The sequence below is a fragment of the Erpetoichthys calabaricus genome, chromosome 2 (assembly GCF_900747795.2).
Source record: "Erpetoichthys calabaricus chromosome 2, fErpCal1.3, whole genome shotgun sequence".
In the NCBI taxonomy this organism is placed as follows: Eukaryota; Metazoa; Chordata; class Cladistia; order Polypteriformes; family Polypteridae; genus Erpetoichthys; species Erpetoichthys calabaricus.
Window position 1 is genome coordinate 346,893,217 of NC_041395.2, and position 23,192 is coordinate 346,916,408.

Genomic DNA, 23,192 nt, shown 5'->3' on the forward strand with positions numbered 1-23,192 from the left:
GATCACAGCATCATCAGCAAAGTCAAGATCCGTGAATCTTTCTCCACCAACAGATGCCCCACAACCGCTGGACAGCCTTTAAACTCGAACTTTAATAGGATAGAGTGCTTTAAAAATACTCTGATAAATTCATGCTGGCAGTGATGAAATGCCTTGTATCTTGTATGTTTTCAATCAGCATAGAAAACCGAGTCCAGTTACCAATAGAGGAGTCACAGGAACTGGAAATTGCGAAATCCGAGTCAAGGTTTTTGTGTACCAGCTCCACAGCCCTGCACACAGCCATGTCATTAAGTGGGTCTTTTAATGCTGAAGGGGTATTACAGGTGACTGTCATTTTACCATGTGGCACCAGTATATTCAGGACACACACTACTCATTGTACATTAAAGTAGTATATTATTCACACTTTTACAGGATGTATTAAAATGTTAGGTATAGGAGGTGAGACACAAAAACAACAGGACTGGGCTTGGGGCTTTCCTGGAAAACCACCTGGAGATCGGCCGAATGTGAACCATACAACTATATCCCCTAACTACATGCCCTCTCAAACTGCTGACTGGCTAGGTATATCCTGTGAATAGCAGAATCAGTATTTGTACAACAATCACTACACGAGTTGTCGCTATAATGTCAGGTGAAAAGGAAAAAAAAAAAAAATCCAAACAGAATCAACATCAAGATTTCTCACAAAATTCAACAAAACAGCCACAAACTTCTGAAATAAGTTTATCACTGTACACTGTTTTTGTCTCGCACACAAGTTTTGGAGTGGCACAAATGTTTGAAGGACGGACAAGAAAATGTGGAAGACATTCAACGCCCAGGTCGAGAGGAGGGGTGGGTGCTTCACCAAGACAACTCTCCCGCGCACAATGCTTTTTCCGTAAACCAGTTTTTGACTGACAAAAAAAAACATTCCTGTCCGCGAGCATCCTCCCTATTAGCCCGATTGAGCTCCTTGTGATTTTTACTTGTGTTCCCTTCAGGTCACTTTTGATTTTCGGAGAACACATTTATCTTTAATGGATGAAATGAAGACAGAAACGGCAAGCCTGTTGAAGAGCCTCGAGCAAGAAGACCTCTAGCACCGTTTCAATCAATGGAAGATACGTCTAGAGCGGAGTAGAGAGATTGGGAGGGGGAGTAAATGGAAGGTGACAATGTTTAGAATACTGTAATTCATCGATTTTTTTTTTTTTACCAATCCAGTTATTTTTGTGTCTCACCACGTATTGCAGTATTATTATTAGCATTCATTTTTAAAACATTTCATTAAATGGACTCCGCTTCTCCTGAAAATTAGCCCAGTAAGTTAAGGGTCATAACAGGACTAAAGAAATAACAGACTTGAAAAATGCTGATATCTTTTAAGCTACACATTTCAAATAAACCTGTAAAAAAATGTAAAAAATAGATTAAAAAAATAACCACCCTAATGAAGAAAGTCAGTTTCTATAACTAAAACAGACTCTCTCAGCAGAGCTCAAGGTCCCCATGAAGGTATCAAACATTTTGCTTTAAAAGACTGGATGATTGTAACCACAGAAAGTCTTTTTCCAATCCTAAGTTAATCTCGGTTACGATTGCCATGATGTACTAATTGCAAATTTTGTTTACTCCCACTCTGCCAGAGGTCAAACTTCCCAGTTACAGACTGCTGTAAATCACAATTAGTGTTGTAACCAATCAGATACATTCACTAAAGCCAATGTCACGTTACTTGACTTTTTGTTATGTGGCACATCAGAGTTGCCGATTACAGCCGCCAATTTGGTTGATGGACCATGTCAAATTATAAGACAGAAAATTGCAGCCCATGTCATTTTTACCGGCTGAGCGCCGATCTTCTAGTGCACTCGTGCTTGCTCCTCTTTCTGACAGTCAATAGTGCACTGCCTGATGGAGCAAGTGTTAAACAGCTGTAGTGGGTTCAGCAGCAATCTCTTTCTCTCCCAATTCTGCTGAGGTATGTAATATACAAGACATCAGACAGACGAGTTTCTGTTCTCTTATTTTCAAAACACACTTGGCTCCTTATTCCTCATTGGTATTCTATGCATCTTCAACATGGAAAAGGCACTATATAAATAAATCATTGTAATTCCACAGGAGCATTCATTCCTTCATTTGGTTGTCAGCTTTACTGCACACACAACCTCTCTGACTAACAAGAAGTTCAAATGGGGGTGCATTAGTGAATCCGAGGGACTTCTGCTCATCACTACACAGGCCACTGTGCTGAATGCACTCACATAAGCCAAACCTGAACAATACTTTAAAAAAGTGTGAATTTCTTTCTCTTCTGTTTGAGGCAACCTCCAGAAAAAACTGAGAACATAAATGTTAAACCTTCATCACCGGACACGTTTTCTGCTTTAGTATCAAACTGAGGTGACTCTTTTGTAATACAGGATTGCATTTCCAATTGCAATGATGTTGACCAAAAAAAGCACACCATGTAAACCATTGGGAGTCTGCACTCAAGCATTTATACAACAATCTACAATTCAAGCACACACTTCACTAATGCGAGGTCTGCAGGACAGATACAGGTCCGTATCACTATCGAAGGCTAATACAGACAATAGAAGTCATTGTGTTTTATTTATCAAAAGACAAGGGTCAGATTAAAACTATGCAACAAAAGGACTTCAAAAATGATCAACACCCAGAATGAGAGATGTGTCACAACATCCCACAATTTTTTGTGGCATTAACTTTTACTTATACCAAATGATAGACAAAAAATAAAAAGGATGTGAAACGGGTGAAGTTGTATGCAACCAGAACAAATATGTGATGGAGCTGAACTATGGAAGCATGTCTGACTTGTTATATTGATGATGAGGGACATACAGTAAGCTGAAAAGCAGATGCAAGCAAAACAGCGGAGACTTTCCTCAACAACGGCACCAAAATTTGCATAATTACAGCTAAAGGGGCACACACTGTGAAGACCAGTGCTATCTGTCATTGGACCAGACTCCAAGGCTTTGGTCACATAGGCAGTGTTGAGTACCCTACGACATTTATGCTAAACCCGAGCACTTCATATAGCATGACATCTATGCTGGTGCAATAGTGCCAATATAGACCGGTAACGGCTCATTGCCGGATAAAGTGCAAATGCCAAGCAAGCATGTAGCAAATATGAAAAGTATTTAGACAGTGGTGCTCTTTTTTTGACATGATTCATAAAGGCTTTGCCTGCATAACAATTTCACATTACAAATTTAAGTAGATCCCAAAAAAAAAAAAAAAAAAAAAAAAAAACACACTGGTAAATTGAGGTTCTACTGTATGATGTGTATACAGTATAACGTACATATAGTTGGCAGCACAAAATACATGTTAGATAGTAGTCCTATTAACCAAAATAAATAATCACAATTACAATTTTAAGGGCAAAAATTGTCAATTATACATTTTATAGTAATTGTGCACTGATGGCATACACAAAAACAGGAGATGAGTAATCCACTTAACATAGAAATGTTTTTCTTAAAAACCTCTATTTACACATGCAAGTCTCTCTCCTATGGCAAAACACTCTAAACTCATTAAACTGCGTTAACAAAAAAAAAAAAAAAGGACGTCATCATCAGCCACTGTGGATTCAAAACCATGCATGGGGATCACCTCTCCCAAGCAGTAAAGGAAATGTTAGTTTTAAAGTCTCCTTACTTACATTACTGGTAATGTTATACAGCTACGTAGTATAAAATGTAATTCCTATAAATTTGTTCTTTTGTATGAACTGCACATTTGAGTGAACAGTATTTGTTATTAAATCCTAAGCCCATATATGAACTTTCATGAAACTGACCAATGAGAAGTTGAGCAAAACGACCCCTTTTATTGGCTAACTAAAAAGATTACAATATGCAAGCTTTCGAGGGAACTACGGCCCTTTCTTCAGGTAATACGTACAACGATTACATCTTGCCTGAAGAAGGGGCCCGAGTTGCCTTGAAAGCTTGCATATTGTAATCTTTTTAGTTAGCCAATAGAAGGGGTCATTTTGCTCAACTTCTCATTGCATCCATAATGGCTAAAATGGTACAAAACCCCATGAAACTGACCAGAAACACAACCAGACAGGATACTTTGTGTTTTATAAATATGTTTATTTCATGTGCTGTGAAGTAAGGTAACATCCACCCCCTTAGATACCCGACCTGTGGCCCAGAAGATTTGCGGTATGAACACAGGCCACTGCATCACCCGATCACACGGTTTCAACACATCGATAGCAAACAGCTGGATTAAAACCAAACTGACACTTTATAAAATCGGTTGCGGATACCGGATTGCATGCAGCGCACTCTTCTGCTTGGCTATGCAGTTGAGCCCTGCAAAGGTGTGGCACCCCAGTACATTTGCTTCTACCCTCACATCCAAGTGCCGGTGGGATAACAATGCAGGTATTTTTCCTTCAATAAAATAAGTATGGCATAGCGTTACTTGTTACTTTTCACATATTAACCCCATCACAACTCTCGAGATTGTGCTGCTGAACTTAACACTATGTTCAGCTCATCAACATAATTAACAATTTCTGAAATATTGAGACACCTGGAGGAGGACAACTGTAATCTCTCAAGCATTCATTCACCTCAGGACCTTCATCTTTGTGGACACTTACACCATTTTTTACCTGTGACTGCTGGATGAATGTGCAAAGTTAGGCTGGTGGCCACGAACGAGTGAAATGGACATCAACAGACTACAAAATCTTCAAGTGTGACCCAATGTAAGAAAAAATAGACTTGAAACTGCCTGCCTGCTTAACTAGAACATCCTGACATTTCTAAAAGCACACCATTTATACTAGGAAATAAGATCACATATAACACATTCAACTTCATATTTTGTTCTCTGATAATAGTTTACATCTTAAAAAAAAAAAAAAAAAAAAAAATCGATTTCTTTTTACTAGGTATTCCCATGACTCTTAAACATTAACTACTTGACTCAGAGGTGTGTTTCTGGACTATACCATTTACCTGCATGCTGATTGGCATATTTGAAATGCTTCATAGTCATATGTACATGAACCTACCCGAGTAAAGGAAACTTTCTTCAGTCTCCATGTTGCTTGTTCAAAGCATATTGGGGGGTGTTTGAGGGGTTTCTACTTGTAGTTGTAAATAAAGAACAGATTTGTTCAGAATTCACATATGATGATGATGACACACACTTCTTTATTTTCCAAGTATTTTCCATTATACCCAGTTATGGGTTTACATGGCCAATAAATAAAAAACCTGGCTTCTGACAGAAATCTGTGTGTTAATCTGCTTTCTCACAGACCAATACCCCAGTTTCTCTATTCAGAATAAGGGTACATGAGGCATTACTAAAGAACATGTAAAGGCACTCAATGTTACTCTAGTATGGACGCGGAGGATAAGGGGGCCCACATCACTGGTTTCTTATTTCAGATGAACTCTCCGAGGTCAAGTCAGGTCTGTAACTGACCTCTGTCTGTCCGACCTCATCTCCTTTTATTTATGAACCATGTCTACAGATCCAAAAATAACTCATAATGCGGGTTTTGCTTTTCAAAAATCGACTAATGAGCAAGTGTCTTGTGCTTAAAATGCCTGGCATTCATGTAACTACAGTAGGAGTATTTCTATAAATACAGGTTCGATTTTAAAGCGCCATCTGGGGTATCAGCTGGACCACTGAAATAAAACAGACCTCTGCAGGCTATCAAGGCTTTCTGAACTCGCATCAGATAAGAAAACAAAAGGATTGAAACCGACATAAGTAAACTGTCTGACAGTAAAGAAGGGCGTGCACAGACTGGAAGGCTTTCCTGTCAGTCAGAATTAAAGTGCAATCTGTCCAGCTGACCAAGTAAATTACAAACAACACACTTGGGCAAGTAAACCTGGCACTAGTAATGAAGCTGGGGATAAATGAAGAGAACAACAACTTGAGTGGTTTTGTTTAACTACACATCAGGCAGCATTTTTACTCTAACAGCCCAGTCAGAGCCTTACATTTCAGCAGGCAGCTGATTGTTCCACACAGCCAAAGTTCAAGTTTATTTAAAGACAAAGAAAGTAAGAAATTAACAAGTGCCTCCCGTCTCCATGCCAAATATTGTTGTAGTAAAAGACATGACCTGCACAGGTTTAAATCCCACCAATCAAGACAGGTTGGTTCAGTCCCTAGTGGGTCACAACTAGAAGCCCTTTATGAAACACTCAGAAAGACCAAGACAACAATTCTGTCAGGCCTTAAAAATAAAGGAACATGAAACACCTCTCAAGACAGACACATGCTGGAAGTGATGTTTAAGTCACAGAATTTAAACAAGGACTTCAAATGTAAATGATACTGCATTAGTCACTAATGAAAACCTGACAAAGTGTCGGCCAGCTGGCACCGAGCACCCCTAAGAACAGAGTCGGACACTTTTGGCCGAGTCGGAGCAATTAAGATTTTTTTTTCCCCCCCCCTAGAGCAGGAATTTTCAAAGAGAGTCGTGGTGACCTCAAGTAGCTGCAAGTTTCTGTTTTCCATCCAACTCTTGGCCTAATTAAGCAAGTGGATATTTCTCAGCTTCTACATTTTGGGGTCAAAGCAAAAGTTAGAAAACTACAATTTAGTACATTCTAAAGAAAATGTTACAAACATTTACATGTTGCAAAGGTAAATAGTTTAGGTGTTTCGTCATCATTCCAATTTTCATTCCATACTTAAGTTTTCTGGTTATTTAATCCTTTAATTACTAAAAATCACGTTAACACCCTGTTGCATTATACAAGTTCTTCCAACAATTTTAATTCTCAGACTTTATAAACAATCTTAGCAATTCAGAGCCAGTCCCAGTGTTGCTCCTGCAATCACCAATCATGTAGTCTGACATTCCCAGCAACTCTGCCTAAACACTCCAATTTGCTCTGACAAGCTTTTGTCTTAAGTCATAGGGGTGGGATCTCTGTGTGCGTTCGAGAGCCATGAGCCAGTGAGGACCCACCCTGCAGTTACCTCATCTGTCTAATGTCTCGTGTTTTACCTACCATGATAGAATAGGGTGTTTTAGAAGCAGAAATCGCAAACTGAATTCCCTGTACCTCAGAGGCAGAGCACGCCATGAGCCCCACCAAAATGAGGGTCCAATGAATACCTAACAAACCCTCCCAACCCAACGAAAACCATCCACCACAACTACACAGCATTCCACCACCCCGAAATCCATCCACTGCAAACAAACACCACCCACTCAGAATACAACTCCACCTCCAGCTACCCAAACACATTAACAACGTGGACGGGGGGCCCTAAACAAGCCTGCCCTTCCCACTTCAGACCCTTGCTCTGCCACTGCTGTACCCATAAAGCATTCATTCAGCATTAGCTCTGTCAGACAGCCTGTTCTTGAGGAGGTTAGGAGCATTTGCCGATACTGTGACGCTGCACCCACCACTCGCCGACCCACCTGGAATGGGACCAGAGTACAACAGGTTGCTTTAATAAAAATAATAAGAAAAAGGGGGGGGGGGGGGGGGGGGGGAAGCTCACTGGACATTGGAAATGCTAAACTGAGCTGGAAAGTCATCAAAAAGCCGCATACTTTGTCATGCCTTGCGATTTCTAGTCATGCATTTCCGGGTTGAGGGTTAACTTTTTTCCTACTGGTGTTTGGTGTTAAGAATAAATCAAGACATTATACATATATTACAGTATATTCTAAAAAGGAGACACGTTAGCAATCCTGTTTTACAAGCCTTTAGGCAATTATTCAATGACATGTGTTCACATATATGAGAAGCACCAATGAAGAGAAATTTTTGAAAGGTGTTGGCTAAAACTTAAAAGCAGCTGCCACTCTCTGCTTGAATTTCAACTTATCAGCATAGAGACAAGTCCTTCATAGGCTGTGATGCCGACAGCTTTCTACTCATTTCGGCCCAAGGTTTTACTTTCATCTTCTGCAACTGTGTGGCTTTTCCAACACTCTCCTTTTCCTTCCATTACTGTGCCTATTCAATATTTAATTTTCTCTTTATATTCTTGTTTCTATTCTTGCATTACTGTAATTTCGTGTGTTGAAAAACATTTTTGTGGATATGTTTCTATTGTTTGGGATTTCATGTTTGTTTTAATAGTTGTACACTGATCTAAAAGTGTTAGCTCTCTTTTATGGAGGTTGATATTTTTATTATTCTGTTTTCACATCATTGTGTTTTACAAACCACTTCATTTTTTTCTTTTACTCCTTTATATTTGTGCTAGCTGTGAAAGACTGTGCTGTAAGGGCTCATGCTCAGAATGCGTATACGCACATATCATGACTGCCATGCGTTCATTTGAAGTTTCCTCCGAGCAGATCGTAAGAAATTAAAAACACAACACGTGCGCGAGTTGCAGTACCAGCAAAAAGTTGGGGGGCACAGTGTGATAAAAGTCGGAACGGGACGTCAAAGTCTCTGTTCACTATCTACATGTGACAGAAAGCCTCTAGCGGATCCTACGGGATCGATGTGCGCGCTTCGATGTTTGATGAATGGTTCGATGTGGTGAAGCAAAATGGCGACACACACAAATGCATTGCTGGTGCTTTTATATTCAAGCATCGCGTATTCCCAATCGTAACGACACGATACATTTTGAAGGTCTCACATACCATCTTCTGTGCAGTCTTTTTTTTTTCCCCCTGGGGCTTCCTCCTGACCTGCCAGCAGCGGCAAACAGCAATAGATCACCACAGAGAACACATTAAAATATATGATATTGCAGCTCCCTGCACATTTAGAATCCTTAGATTTATACTTGATATCACTTTCATGATTTACATTAATGTATGTTACATTTTACAGATAAATCGTTATTTTCATATAAATAATGAATACTGTTAATGACACACATGGGGGTGACATGGTGGCGAAGCGGTAGCACTGCTGTCTCGCAGGGAGTCACGTCGCTGATGTTCCCTGCCTGGAGTCGACAGGTTTTCCTGCTGGGTTTCCAGTGTGTTCTGGTTTCCTTCCAAAGATGTGCAGATTTGGCGACACTAAAATTACATCAGTGTGTGTGTGTTTGTATTCACCTTGCAATGAGCTGATGCCCCGTCTAAATATTGTTTCTGCCTCGTGCCCAATGCTTGCTGGAATGGAAACATCCCTGGATTGATGGATTTAATCATTTAAATATCCTTTTCAGGGATATTGCGGTAAGGTGTCCTCAGAATTTAATGGGTGTTCCAGGCAAATCACAACACAGCGAAGCTGAACCTGTTCTCACCGTGATAATATCTCTCACTGCCACCTGGTGGATTCCTCCAGATTTATGTACAGTACGCTCGCAAGTATAAATAGTAAAATGCTTGCATGGCAGGAGTGTTCGCTGGAGCATACGTCACGTGAAGTATAAACCCATCCTAAAAACCATGGATTCTGGCACTTCAATCACATCGGTTGTGCTTTAGCAGTTAAGGTTCTCTTTTCTCTGTGGTTTTGTTTTGCCGATATGCTCGCCTCCATTCTCTATCAGCTGCCAAGCGAGTTTCTCTTTTCTTGACAGTTTCACTTTGGCAACAGTCGCTTTCTTTGAGCTTGTAGCCTCGCATTTCCGGGCCAGACAGACACACACACTTCCACACGTAGATGTTTATATATACGATTTTGGGATGGTGTCCCCCCTTATATTTGTTACTTTTCATATTATTGCTTGCTTATTTTCACTCAAGTGGGTATTTTGCTCATTTTAATTTTTCAGTTAATTAGTCTTACTACAAACTGCTGCCTTTTCTACTTTCTCATAAAAAGGTATAGAGAAAGTATTGAAATCATCCAAAAATTTGATTGAGATGAATCTCAAAGTTTTAGACCTTCATTTTTGGAATTCATATTATATATTACACACACATGCTCCACTTTGCTCATTTCCTTTTGTTGCTTCCTCATATAATAATTCCAGTATGTTGAGAAAACACAACCTTCCTTTTATGCTGACCGCTCACTAAAACTCCTGTTCTCATCATGTATTGCTCAGTCTTTTCCCTTAATAATTTCTTCCATTGATTTAATGGTGTTTCTTCAACTAAACAGCAAAAAGTCTTATCAGGAGTTTAATTTGAATACAAACTACTACGTACTTACTGTAGTGAACCTGCTTTTAACCCCCCATTACAGCACTGTGGGTAGCCACAGCCCATCCCTACATTAAGAGAAATGACAGAAGCTAATCCAGGACAGGACTCAACTCTCCCTAAAGGCATGCAAATGCAATTCAGGGTCACCAAATCAACCAAAGAGCAGGAGATCCATATGAATAAGGGGAGAACAAGCACACTTCACAGAAAATGCACCCTAAGCTGACTGAAGCTCACTTTACTTTACAGGCTAGCAGCCAGAGTATACAAATCTATATTTAAAGTACTGAATCACAAAACCACTGGTTTTAATTAATACAGAAGCAGTCACGCAGAGTTTGACAACTCCACACTTAATAGCATACTTAATGTGTGGCTCCGAGCAAGGTACTTAATTGGCCTGCAGTCTAACAGCAGGGACACGCTTTTCAGCCAACTATAGGCACTTGTCTGGTGAACCTAAACACAAGTTAAGCTTCTATGCTGCCCCAGAGTGTGACACCAACCTGACTCTGCTCTTCATAAATGACTAATTTTTTACTACAGTAGAAGCAAACAGCTTCTTCACACCAAAAATCAGTACAGGGACTTTACAAAGGAGCTAAATGCCTCCTGGTGAGAAAACTGTCCACGTAACTGCCATGGCAATTGGCATTCCAGCTAATTAAATGCATCATAAAGCAGTCAATGTGCAGTCACTTCCACAATCTACTAAGTGCTTCACCGCTCCTTCAGCGGCAATGGTATCGGGCAGTGTTCCTGTATGGGTGCAGTGACTACATAGAAGCACCTTTAATCAAAAGCAGTTAAGCATACTTTCCTAAATTAGCCTTCTTGTGGAGGTCCACAAAAGAAAAATTCATTTCAAAGATAATTACAATAACATAGGTAGCACAAAAACCCTGTTCAGCTCTCAGCATAAACTAGTAAGAACAAAACAATCAGACAATAAAAGAATTAAGTCAAATAAAAAAAAAAAAAAAAAAACAGCAAACAAGACACACAAAGCACATGTCAAAAGCCAAAGACTTCATGGCAACAGAGCAGAGAAAACAAAACGCCAACACGACACATGCAGTATCTTAGAGAGAGAACAACTCTCACCTAGGCAGCCGCACACAAAGGACGCTCTTTGGTCTCCTGAGGAGAGCTGGGCAGACAGGCGCCAAGGAGAAGCAACTCAAGTACCATAGCCTGGTATATGGATAGGCCTGCAACTATTTAAAGGTTGACTGCTTTTTCAATAAAAAATACATAACCCTACATAAAAGAAGAATGGGAGTAGACAAGTATTAAGGCACTACATACACTTCTTCGCCACCATGATTCACATTGTTGTGTAGTGGATAAGGTCACAAAGAGCCACTTGACAATGCAGACACTGGAGGACTGGAGAACAAGCAGCAACATATCAGATGAATTCAATTTAATGGACAATCACCACCAAATATATTAAAAACTCTACAGTTGGCTTCCAAATAATTCCCCCCCCCCTCCCCTTTCCGAGGTTACCTACTTATTGTCGCTCAACACTAACCTTGTAGAAATGGAATGGACTTTCCTACTGTCATTAAAATGGCTATTGGGCTCTTATACCGTCTACTGCCATTGTCCTTTCCTTGCTTTTAATGGGAGGTCATGCTTACCTGCATTGGTATCTCACTAGCACTTGACATCAAAGCGGTTTTATTCACAGGCGACTCCTTGTTGGTAACAACTTAGTTTATTAGAGTTGCACAGTATACAGTGTGCATGGGAGAGCAGCTTGAATGAAGGTAATTCCATGCCAGACCAGAGGGTGGCGAGTGTGCAGATCCTCTCTCTCTCTTTCCATTGCAGACCAGTTACAGGAAACTCTGCCTGGCCCCAATGAAGTCATTTCCGGTTCCGGCCCGGACAACGTTACTTCCTTAGCCTTCCTTTAAAACCACCATCTTTGCCTCAGCAGAGTCAGTTCTGTTTTGCACACCACTCTGTACACAATTATGCAAATCAATTTACCATTTTGCAGCCGGGTTCAAGTATACGGGAGGCTGCTCCAAACCGTTTTGTGGCTCTTTATCTTGTCTTTGACAACAGGTACTGAAAAAGTACTAAAAAACCCCAATTTTAATAACAGTACAGTTACCCGTATTTCATTACTTTAAGTACCAGAAGTAAATGGAAGCTTTCAAGCACCTCGTGGCTCAGTCGTTTCTAAGCACAATCCATCCTTCAAGAAGGGCTGCCCACTGTTTAATTTTAATAGCTCAATTCACCAAGGGGCCCACACCACTCTTCGAACATATACATGTAAATAAACTGAATAGTTCAAAGAGGAGGATCCCCCTCATTGATTTATGGAGTGCGACACACGTGCATGCAGGCTGGGGAAAGAAAAACAAAAACCGTAACTTTTCAAGCTCCTCGTTCGCCATCATTTATAGGCGCAATCAGAATGCCAAAGGAGACCCTCCAAAAAAACACTCCCCTAACTACCTCCTCTATTTTAATACCTTAATGTAAACTTGCTGCCCAATCCAAAGAAGAGGCTCCTCTTATCAAAGTATGGAGTACAGCATGCAATGTAGGTGCACAATTGTGGTAGATTAGCGAGAGATGTGCAAGTGGGCTCAGGAGACGAGGCGCCTGTGAGACAGAAGGGGGGTTTGGGTGTTGAAGAGACCTCGGAAATGTTTTGGTACTGGGATTGAGAAGCAAGTCAAACTGTCAAAACCAAATTCAAAAAGTACCAATCCGACACGACAGATTACACTGGTTAATGTTGCTGCAAGTTTATTTTATATGTTTTACATCTAGAAGTTTGAGCAGCACAGCAGTTATTAGAGCTGCGGTCTTATAGATTAAACATCCTGGGTTCAAATTTAACATTCTTGCATTAACAATTCAGAACTGGGACACAAGTCTGAGTGAGTTTCTCAGGGAGGTCCTGAGTTTTCCTTCCCTGACCCTAATGATACATGGGAGGTTAACTGGCAACTCTACAACATGCAAAAATGCATGCATTGTGTACGACTGTGGGTGTGCATTTGTGCCCTGTGAGGATTCTGCCTTTTGGTAGATGCCGTTACTGCTGGGGATTAAATGTTCATGATTTACATTTGTTTTTTTGTTTTTTTTTTTTTTTTTAAAAAAAACTCTACTAAATAAAACTTTGCTATCTCTAATAAAGTACATCCGCTACTCTGGTTGCTATGTACATATAAACCACTGCCAGCAATTTAGCATTAACATCATTTTAAAAAAAAAGGGGTGTCAAACTCAAGGCTAAAGGAGCCAAATCCTACCCTCGGAGCTTTTTAAAGCGCCCACTACACCCATATTTAAAACTAGTTACACAGGACCTGCGGTGAATGTTAGTCTTCTCTAAGTTTCCTTTTAAAGTGTGTTTCATTTCAGATTCACTTTTTATTCTCCAGTACTTAACCCACAGGAATTTAACTAAACTTTTGGAGCTGCTTATAACAGGATGCAGCATTAGAAACAAACAACATAACACATTATACATTATATATTATGAAGATGCATTATAAACAGTTGCTGAATAGTGCAATATAGCCAAATTTCTTTCAGAATCGGCATTAAAACGTGTCCCCAGTGTCTGCTAGAGAACATTCTGCCTTGCGTCGCTCTTGTGGTGGTCTTCCCTCTTGGTCAACTTTATTGGGCATTGCAGCAAGTTAGGAAAGCAACCAGCAGTCACATGACTAAAATCAGCATTAAAAACACCACGTCAGCACATAATGTCAAGTGAAAGCGGCAGTCAGGATAAAAGTGGCAGCTAAAACAAAGTACAGCTGTTTACACCTGCAATACCAGTGCATCAAGAAAGGATGGCAGTTGACCACATTTTAAATAAGATTTTAAAAATCAGGAGTGGTCTCCCCTAGACTCTCTCGTATACTCAGATATGGGGATGGATATTTGAGGAGTAAACCACAAGACAAGGATTATATAGTTTATGTACATTAAAGAACCATCAACAACATATCAAATAAATATTATAAAAACCAGACTGCAGCTACATGAATAATAAAGTACCACTTCCGGTTAGCTGAAATTGCTCAAAAGTTGATAGAAATCTACGTATTGTACCTGTACTTTTATGCAAAATTTGGTTGACCGAAGTGAACGCGAACTCAAGTTACCATGTTTACATACACAGCCAGAATTCCAAAAATGGTATTTGAGGTCTAAAACATCGAGTTTCATCAAAATCTCAACATCGAATCTTTGAAAGACTACAATACTTTCCCAATACTTCGTATACGAGAAAGTTTAAAAAAAGCTGAATGCAGTGGTGATGAATCACACAGACCACATTCAGAGTTGGTCAGAAACAGATAGCAATCCCATTTAACATGAGTGGAAATGCAAATGCATTTTCTATCCACATACAGTAAATCAAGTCAGCGGAAAAAGACAAAAGCATTGTACAAGGCGGTGGCAGCAGTGAGGCAAGTCGTGGGAGGGTGACCTGCCACACCACCTTTGTAGCTTCAAAAAGTGAACAAAGTGGAAGCAGCAGCACACGTGAAGTCAACTTGCCATCCTGTTCATGAGACTATCACATCTGACATCATGGTAAGGCATGATGGGTCATTACAAGCGGCCAGTTTCCATTCTTAACTACAGGTTAGTAGCTGCAGTACGCTGTGCAGATACACTTTTATGATGACCAACAAGGGATCTATAAGTCATTTGTAAATAACGTGTTGATATATACCCAACACGGACTGGAATATAAAGTGTCATTTTTGGCACTCAATACAATTAAGTTTGAAATCTGTAAATTAAGGCACCTATTAAGTTCTTCTACTGATGGTTTCATATGAACAATTATTCCCAAACTTAATACATGGAGGTACAAGACTTTCCATTCCTTAAATCTTTTATTGGCTAACTAAAAAGATTACAATATGCAAGCTTTCGATGCAACTCGGGCCCCTTCTTCAGGCAAGATGTAATACAGAGATGAAGAAGGGGCCCGAGTTGCATCGAAAGCTTGCATATTGTAATCTTTTTAGTTAGCCAATAAAAGGTGTCATTTTGCTTGGCTTTTCTCTACATTCATAATGGCTAACACGGTACAACACCCTAGTACTACATTCCTTAAATCTAAATTATACTTTAACAGCTGGCATATACAAGGCGATTCAAAAAGATTCATCTAATTTCAAAGTGCCACATTTGTACAGTCCTGAGGCACCGATGGACCAATCACAAACCAATTGAAAGATGGGAGGTCATAGGGTGTCACCAGAAAATGGCTCCCTTCAGTCTGCAGAAAGTCTGAGCATTTCTCAACAACAAGCTCCCTCATCGCAGGATTGGCCGTAAAAGAGCCCATGATTTGGCATTCCACTTCTGGCCCCCAAGATCACCAGATCTCACACCGTGTGACTTTTTTGTGGCAGTACTTTAAGGATTCTGTGTATGTGCCACCACTCCCAACAACACTGGATGATCTCCAAAATCGCATTGAAAGAGTCACAAGTACAGTGACACCCGACGTACTTCATAGAATACGAGATGAATTTGACTATTGCGTCGATGTTGTCTGTACAGCTGTCAGTCTTATTGAGCACTTGTAAAATTTACATAAACTTTATGCTCACCTAAACCATGTACAGTTTACTGCATTGCTCTGTAATGATTTACAAGTGAAATAAGTCATTTTGAAATCAGATGAATCTTTCTGAATCACCCTGTATACTTTTAAAGGCATCTATAACCAATATTTCTCACATCTGAAAAAAAATAGTAAATCAAACATTTTAAGCTTTTTTTAAAAAATACAAAAAAAAAAAAAAAAAAAAAAACACCTGCTTATTCTTGTTTAGAGAGTCACAGGAACCAACAGTCCATTCTAGCAGCGCCAAACACAAGTAAGGAAGCAGCCCAGGGCCTGGCGCAATCCATCACACAGTTCACTCACTGGAATATACTTACTTGCACATTATAACCCAGTGTAGAGTTACAATCTGACCCAACCAGAGATGCTGGAGGAGGCTTTAGGAGCCAAAGAAAAACCCCATGTGACCTGGGGCACCACACAGATGGCTGGGCCTGGATTTGAACCCAGCCTCCTGGAACAACGCAGCATCAGCACTAACCAGTGAGCCAGCCATACCTTACAATACTTCGTTATTTAAAATTTTCCTCGAGATGTATCTGCTGTCTGCTGAGCACTTTAATATACATGGGATACTAAAGTTGACCTGGAAAGCCTAGCTGGATGCAGATTTTCTTTCCTACCAATTTATATGGCTACTAGAACATTAGCACAATCTGACGAGAGCAAACTCGCCCATCTTAGTCACCTAATTTCTCCAGGTCTCCAAATTCACACCCTGCCATAATTTGTAATTTATTCTAAATTGTTGATCAATTTCTTTGTGAAATCCTACTATTAACTCAATGTTACTATTAAACTGAACTCCTTTTTCAAACATATGGAGCCCATGTATTTATTGTGCAGTCAGAAAAACTATTAATGTAACAAATTTAGACATAAAATTTTCAGGTCACTAGAGATTCTTATTTCATGATATTCTTCATTTATTTACTTTGTTTGCAAAGCACAGATATAAATGTTTATGACACCAAATACTAAAGAGAAGACTCAACTTTATTATCCCCTCAATTTATTCTGCTCATTAGCAAATCACTGGCTTTAATAACACAAATATTTCAAAATAAATCCATCTTAAACCAGTCTGCCTTTAGGCCCAAAGCAGCGATGTTTACTTTTCTACAGCGTTTAGCAAACAGCCTTGTGGGGAATTTCTGGATGGATACAGATTGCAACTTAGAAATGACAACATTTGTACAAGAAAAGTGCCATGAAAAGCGGAAATTTACCACCAGAACGAGAACTAGTCAGGAAGAAAACTGCTACACGTTGCTGTTCTCCAAAAATCCCCAAGTTCAGGTCCTTTTTCAAATTAATGGCACTATGCAAGTCCTAGTGAGGCCAGCTCTTTTAAAAAGAGTATTATTTAGATAGATACCAATAAGGGCTACAGTTATAAAACCGCATTTCTGTTTGGCTACCCCTGTTGAGCAATTAAAATGTACAGAAATGGACAAATGGGTGATGAACATTAAATTACAGTGATCAGGGGATTTGAAATCAATTTAGGATATTTTTCAATATCACCCCTTCACTGAGTGCAGGCTCAGTGTGCTGTAACAAGTTCACAAATAAAAGCAAATGCAAGCTTTACAAAATTTCTAATTACATAATGAGTACACAAAGATATAGATTTATCTCGTAAAATGTCTTCACACGCTGACCCTAGAGCTGTGCCTTACAACTCTTCTTGAGCCCATTCCGACACCCCATTTTGGCTGCACTGGACAATTTTTTCCCCACCACAGCTCTATTTTATATTAATTGACAACCTGCAGTATTGATTAACTTTTTTTCGTTCTTTTAACATGTTACTGGCCCTGCACACTACATTGGTATTCAGAGTTATAGAACATCACTTCAAGAGAGGCCCACCAAAACAACATACTACACCCGATCACTATTCAAGGAGTGGATATGGAGAGAGTGCACTGCTACAAGTACTTGGGGAGCCATGTCAAAGACAGGTTGGACTTGTCTTGTAACACAGAGGAACTACAGAAGGGCAGAGCAGACATTTCTTAGGAGTCTGCGACCTTTCAGTGTGGATAGTGACTTCCTTTACATGTTCTACAATTCCACGATGGCCAAAGTGTGGCGTGCATGGCAGGTACCATCACTTCAGGCAAGGCCAGCTGAATCAACGAGCAAATTAAAAAAGCAGATTGCTACGGGGAGTCCTAGGGACCTGCTGGAGGTTGCAGTGGAGCAGAGAAGAACAAAAATGACAGCCATTATGAACAACGCTGCACATCCACTCCGACATATTAGCATTTAGTACTTTCAGTATACGTGCATCAAGCAAGACAACTAGGGATCCTTTATACCAGGGGTTTTCACTAACTACTTTCTTCCTTAAAAACGGTTAATTTACTAATAAAACCACATTTTTTGGGCTTACTTTTAGTTTAATCACTTGTTACAATTCAAAACCCTTAATTGCCCAATTCAGTTGTAAACTGCTGAATTTCAGTTTAATTGTTGCCTGTTTTCTTAACCAGACCTCAGTTAATAATGAGGTGCAAATGACAAAGGAACAAGCAGCTCTTCAGCTAACATGCCTTCATTTAAACCTGTGTGCATGTATCATGAAGTATTAGTTTTAATAAAATGTTTTGAAATAAATGAAAAGGAGGGGAAGGACCACAAAACATATGGATAAAGGTCTCGGAAAGTAATTTTTGTCTGAGGGGAATGAAAGCACTAAACAAGCCAAATAATTAAATACCAAGTTCCATTATCTGTTAGGCCGGGCTTCTAATTACAAAACAGGTTGGAATGAAAATCTGCAGCCACTGTGGACCTCCAGGATCGTAACAGAGTACCCCGCTTTATACCAATGGCTACACACCTTCATAATGCTTGACTGCTAAGGTAACTGCTCTTTTATGCTTGGCCAAGTCAGAATTCTCTCTTTTAGTACTTCTGGCGTGTATCTGGGGTGGGGGATCCTGTAGTTGTTTTAATACTTAGGAGTTTCAGTAAAGTGCAGAGTTTCCCCTTTGGACAAATAAAGTACTATCTATAAACGGAGGACGCTTAGGATGTTTTTATAGGGTGAAGAGGGGACGTTTAAATAATAATAATTCATTACATTTATATAGCGCTTTTCTCAATACTCAAAGCGCTATCCACACAGGGAGGAACCGGGAAGCGAACCCACAATCTTCCACAGTCTCCTTACTGCAAAGCAGTAGCACTACCACTGTCTGTGTGTGTTTAAGGTGCTTGTAAGGAGTTCAAACACAAGACCGGGTCAAATGTGCCCCAAAATGGGTTTTAAACAGACAAGAAAATAAAGAGACTTGAAACAGGTTGACATAGATGAAACCCAACAAGGGATGGCACGGTGGCACATTGGTAGCATTGCTGCCTTGCAGTAAGGAGCTCGGAGATCTCATCTTGGATGCGCCTTGCATGAAGGCTGAACCTACACCAAAGACATGCAGGTTAGGTGAACGGATATTACTAGATTAGCCCATTTGTGTGTGTTTGTCCTGTGATGGACTGGCACACTGTCCACATGTTCCTGCCTTGTGGCCTGTTATTGCAGGGATAGGCTCCACCTGCCCCATAGCTCTGCCCTGGAATAGTTTTGTAGGAAGAAGGTTGGATGAGATGGAACCCAATGATACAGTATATCCCCATTAATGAATTATTGAACTAGGGAGAAGAGGAAAATAAAATCCCAGACAACAGCTCTCAAGAAAATAAACCACTGGAGCAGCTTTAGAAATAAAGTAAATTACAGAGTCAGCCATGGTGCAGGGGACATCAGCCAACTCTGGTCACTCTACAACAGGGTCCGTGCTAGACTGCCTAATGCCGGGCATACATGGAGCAATTGTGATCAAGTGACAACTCGCTCTGCACAACAGAGTCTGGCGTAAGATATGTGCTCAGATTGTATGCGCATTTGGCACATCAGTCGGACCAAACGACTGCGTGCTCATATGTGTAAAAGACTATACAGTACTTGTAAATGGCCATGATGGACAGTTTTACTTATTGACATTTTGTAATAGACCTTTACCAAAATAAAAAGCCATAGGCTTCTCAAAACATCAAAGAATGGAGCCGCATGGCTTACTGTGCTCGGAAATTACTAAAAATAAATAAGGCATAGCAAGACACACAGATGGTTAGGAAGGTGTGGACAATATGGTCTATTTTACACAGAATTTACCACTGTGTGCGTTTATCTCTAGATATTCCAGTAAACGTTTCCTAGGATGCTTTTATCATTGACCATTAAGTTGTATGTGTTGTTGTATGATACTTACCCTTTTTAGAAATCATCAACAGCAATACCCAGTGTACAAAGCACACTCACAGCTGTCGCTGCACAATGAATTTCCGGAAATATAATAGCAACATCAGAAAAATCAGGTCATGACACTGTTCAAACTACGAGGAAACCGAGTAAGATTTCTGTCATGAAAGAAGTTCTTCCAAAAGGGTGACAAACCCAATCGTGACAGCTAATCGGGCATCACAACCCCTCTTATACTTACTGGTCACGAAACAATGCCCTGGAATTCAGGCTGACTCGGAAGGGGAAAATAAAGTTCACAACTATCAATTGGGTTTACAATTGTGCCAAAAATTGTACAGTATCAGTGGCGTAGCTTTGGGGACATCTGTCCCTGGGTGCAGCATCCGGGGGGCACCAAATTTCCCTTCCCCATTGCATTTTGGCAAACGGGGGGGGGGGGGGGGGCGCAAAATCTTCAGTTGTCCCCGAGCACTGAAAACCCTAGCTACGCCTCTGCAGTGTATGCCGTACAGAGAATGCCTGGCGTAATATAACGATATTTCCATCCATTTTCCAAACCTACTTTTATCCGGAGCAGGGTCATGAGGAAGATGGGAGTCCATCCCAGCAAGCACAAGGCACTAGGTAGAACAAAATTGCTAGGTGGGGCACCAGTCTATCACAGACATTCCCTCATTTTGTCACTGCTTATCAGACACCACGTCGCAGAGGCAACAGACTTAGTGACGAGTTCCACACGTCCCTTTCCCCAGCCATATTAGCCAACTCATACTGCAGGATTACAAGGCATTCCCAGGATAACCAGGAGATGTGATGTTCCCAGTGGGTCCTGGGTCTTTCCTGGGGACACCTTACAGCTGGGCTGTGACTAGAAAACCTTCACAGGGAGATGTCCAGAAGGCATCCACCTTAGTTGGCTCCTCTCAATGCAGAGAGGATCAGCAGTTCTAGTCCAAGCTTCTACCGGGGGTCTGTGCATCTCACCATCTCTCTAAGAAAGAGCCTTGCCACCTTGCCGAGAAAGCTCGCTTCGGTCACATGTACCCACAATCTCATCCTTTCGGCGATTAACCAAAGCTCAGGACTCTAGGTGAGGGTAGGGACACAGATCGAATGGTAAACAGAGCTTTGCCTTCTGGCTCAGCTCCTCCTTCACCACTGCGGCTCAATATACTGACCACAACTGTAATCGTGCCCCAGTCCACCTGTCGATTTCACTGTCCTCTTCCAAATGAACAAGATACAAAGATACTTAAACTCCTCCACTTGAAGCAACAACTCAATCTCTCATTTGGAGAGGACAGTCCACCTTTTTCCTACCAAGGACCATAGCCTCAGAATTGTGAGGTATCAATTCTTATCCCTGCTGCTTCACACCTAACCACAAACCATCCCAACACAGTGGAGTTCACAGTCCAACAACGCTAACAGGACCATGTGATATGTGAAAAGCAGGGTCACAATTCTAAGGCCATCAAACTGGTCTGGACTGGACACACACTGCCAATCCACCTATTCCACCCTTTTTCTTTTTATGTAGTTTTCCAGTTTCAAGTATATTATGTAGTTTCTCTGATTCCTTGTGGTGGCTTTCAATCTTGTTCTGTTACTTTAAAATGTTTACACCTTCGTTTCTAGATTAAACTTGCACCTTGGATAAAGACGTCTGCCCATTGAAAAATGGGGCTAACTAGGATGAAGTTACATAATGCGATAGTTTGATAGTTGAATAAAAAGGTACACGATACACGAGAGCGTTAAGGAGGCCAAGGCAATTCATCCTACTAAGCGCTCGGTTGGAATGCATGGCGGCGGCGGCGGCACCGGAGGCCCAGAGCAGGGCTTCGGGCTGCAGACTGACGGACTGGCGGGCGAGCGATCGAGCTTTGCCCTCTCGGGCTGCACTTCTCACGAGGAGCCAAGCCGAAGCCGAAGCCGCACGTGCTTCTCCGACTGATGGAATGTGTAAAGCCCTTAATACTCTGCCTGGCTGTCCTGGGGGAGACTAACGAAGGACCGCTGCCAAATTTAGGCGCTAAGCTAATTAGGCGACCGCAGTGGCGCTTCAATCAGAATAAAATGCCGAAAGCGCACGACTTACTTGATGAAGTAGCTGGCGCCCTCGTTCGTAAATCCTTCCTCCCATCCCTTCGGCAGATCTGGAAAAGAAAAGAAAAAAATGAGAGAAAACAAAACAAAAAGAAAGAGAGCGCGAGTCGCACTACAGGACAGCCCGTCCTCCCGTAACAAACTCGGGGGGCCGCCGAACTTCGCCAAGGAGGCGGAAAAAAAAAAAGTTAAGTGAGCGGCTTACCTGAGCGAATCATGTGGCCCGAGTTGACCGGCTCTCCGGTGCGGGGGTGCAGCCACGTAGTGCTCCGACTTTCATCGCTAGAAAGGGAAACGCACAAACACCTGTTACCAAACAACGACGAAGAAAAAGAGGACGACGACAGCCGAAAACGCCAGCGGACGCCGCGCCAACTTCTCCAGGCACCGCCGCCCCCCCTTCCCACCGGCTTACTTGATGAAGAACACCCGGCCGTCTTCGCACACGCCGTACGACCAGCGCTCAGGTAGAGTCTCCCGCCCGAGCGGAGCCGCCATGATCCCGGGATGAAGTGCTATTTCATTCTGTCTCCCTGGAGTCTGCGGGGAATCCTGAGCTCGGGCTTGTTGTGCTGCTCTTAAAGGGCCAGGCCACCTTCGGGAAAAGCTGCGAGGACTCGGCATTTATCTTCTCAAGCGGCCGGAGCGGACGCACGCACACACACCGTCGCTGAGGACGGGAGGGGGGCGCGCTTTGTACTATTTGTTGTGCCCGGAGAGCGAGGCGCGCGCCACGCAGGGATTAGTGCGCGCTCCCCATTCCTGTCACTCACGCACACGCGCGCGCATTCCGTCACTCGCCGGCAAGCGAAGCTTCAAAGGAAACGTAAAGGCAGCTGCGGGAAAACACCTGCGGCCCGGAAATCCTCCTCCTTCTCCTTCATCTTTTGGGTTTGCTTTCAACTGCACGCGTCAGAGTTGCAGTAAAGACTGGAGCAGAGAGTCGCAGTCCCAATGAGTGGCAAGAAAGTCACCTCAAAAACTGAAGAAAAAGAAGAAGAAGAGCAGCACCGGGCGGGCATGATGGCCTTCAGCAGCACCTGCCAGCGGTGAAA

The 23,192-nt window shown here is 41.5% G+C and overlaps 1 protein-coding gene across 4 annotated transcripts in view; it reads right to left on the reverse strand.

The window, feature by feature from the left end:
• plekha7b (pleckstrin homology domain containing, family A member 7b) overlaps positions 1-22,780 on the reverse strand; it is a 377,482-nt gene extending 354,702 nt beyond the window's left edge. For 2 of the 4 annotated variants that reach the window (XM_051923402.1, XM_051923401.1), the window contains exons 1-3: positions 22,553-22,780; positions 22,343-22,419; positions 22,130-22,187 (exon numbers count right to left, since the gene is read on the reverse strand). In XM_051923402.1, coding sequence (XP_051779362.1) covers positions 22,130-22,187; positions 22,343-22,419; positions 22,553-22,761 — 344 coding nt within the window. In that variant the 5' untranslated portion in view covers positions 22,762-22,780. The remainder of the gene's footprint in view (positions 1-22,129; positions 22,188-22,342; positions 22,420-22,552) is intronic. The other 2 variants (XM_051923403.1, XM_051923404.1) reach the window with 2 other exon arrangements.
• Positions 22,781-23,192: the final 412 nt, after the last annotated feature.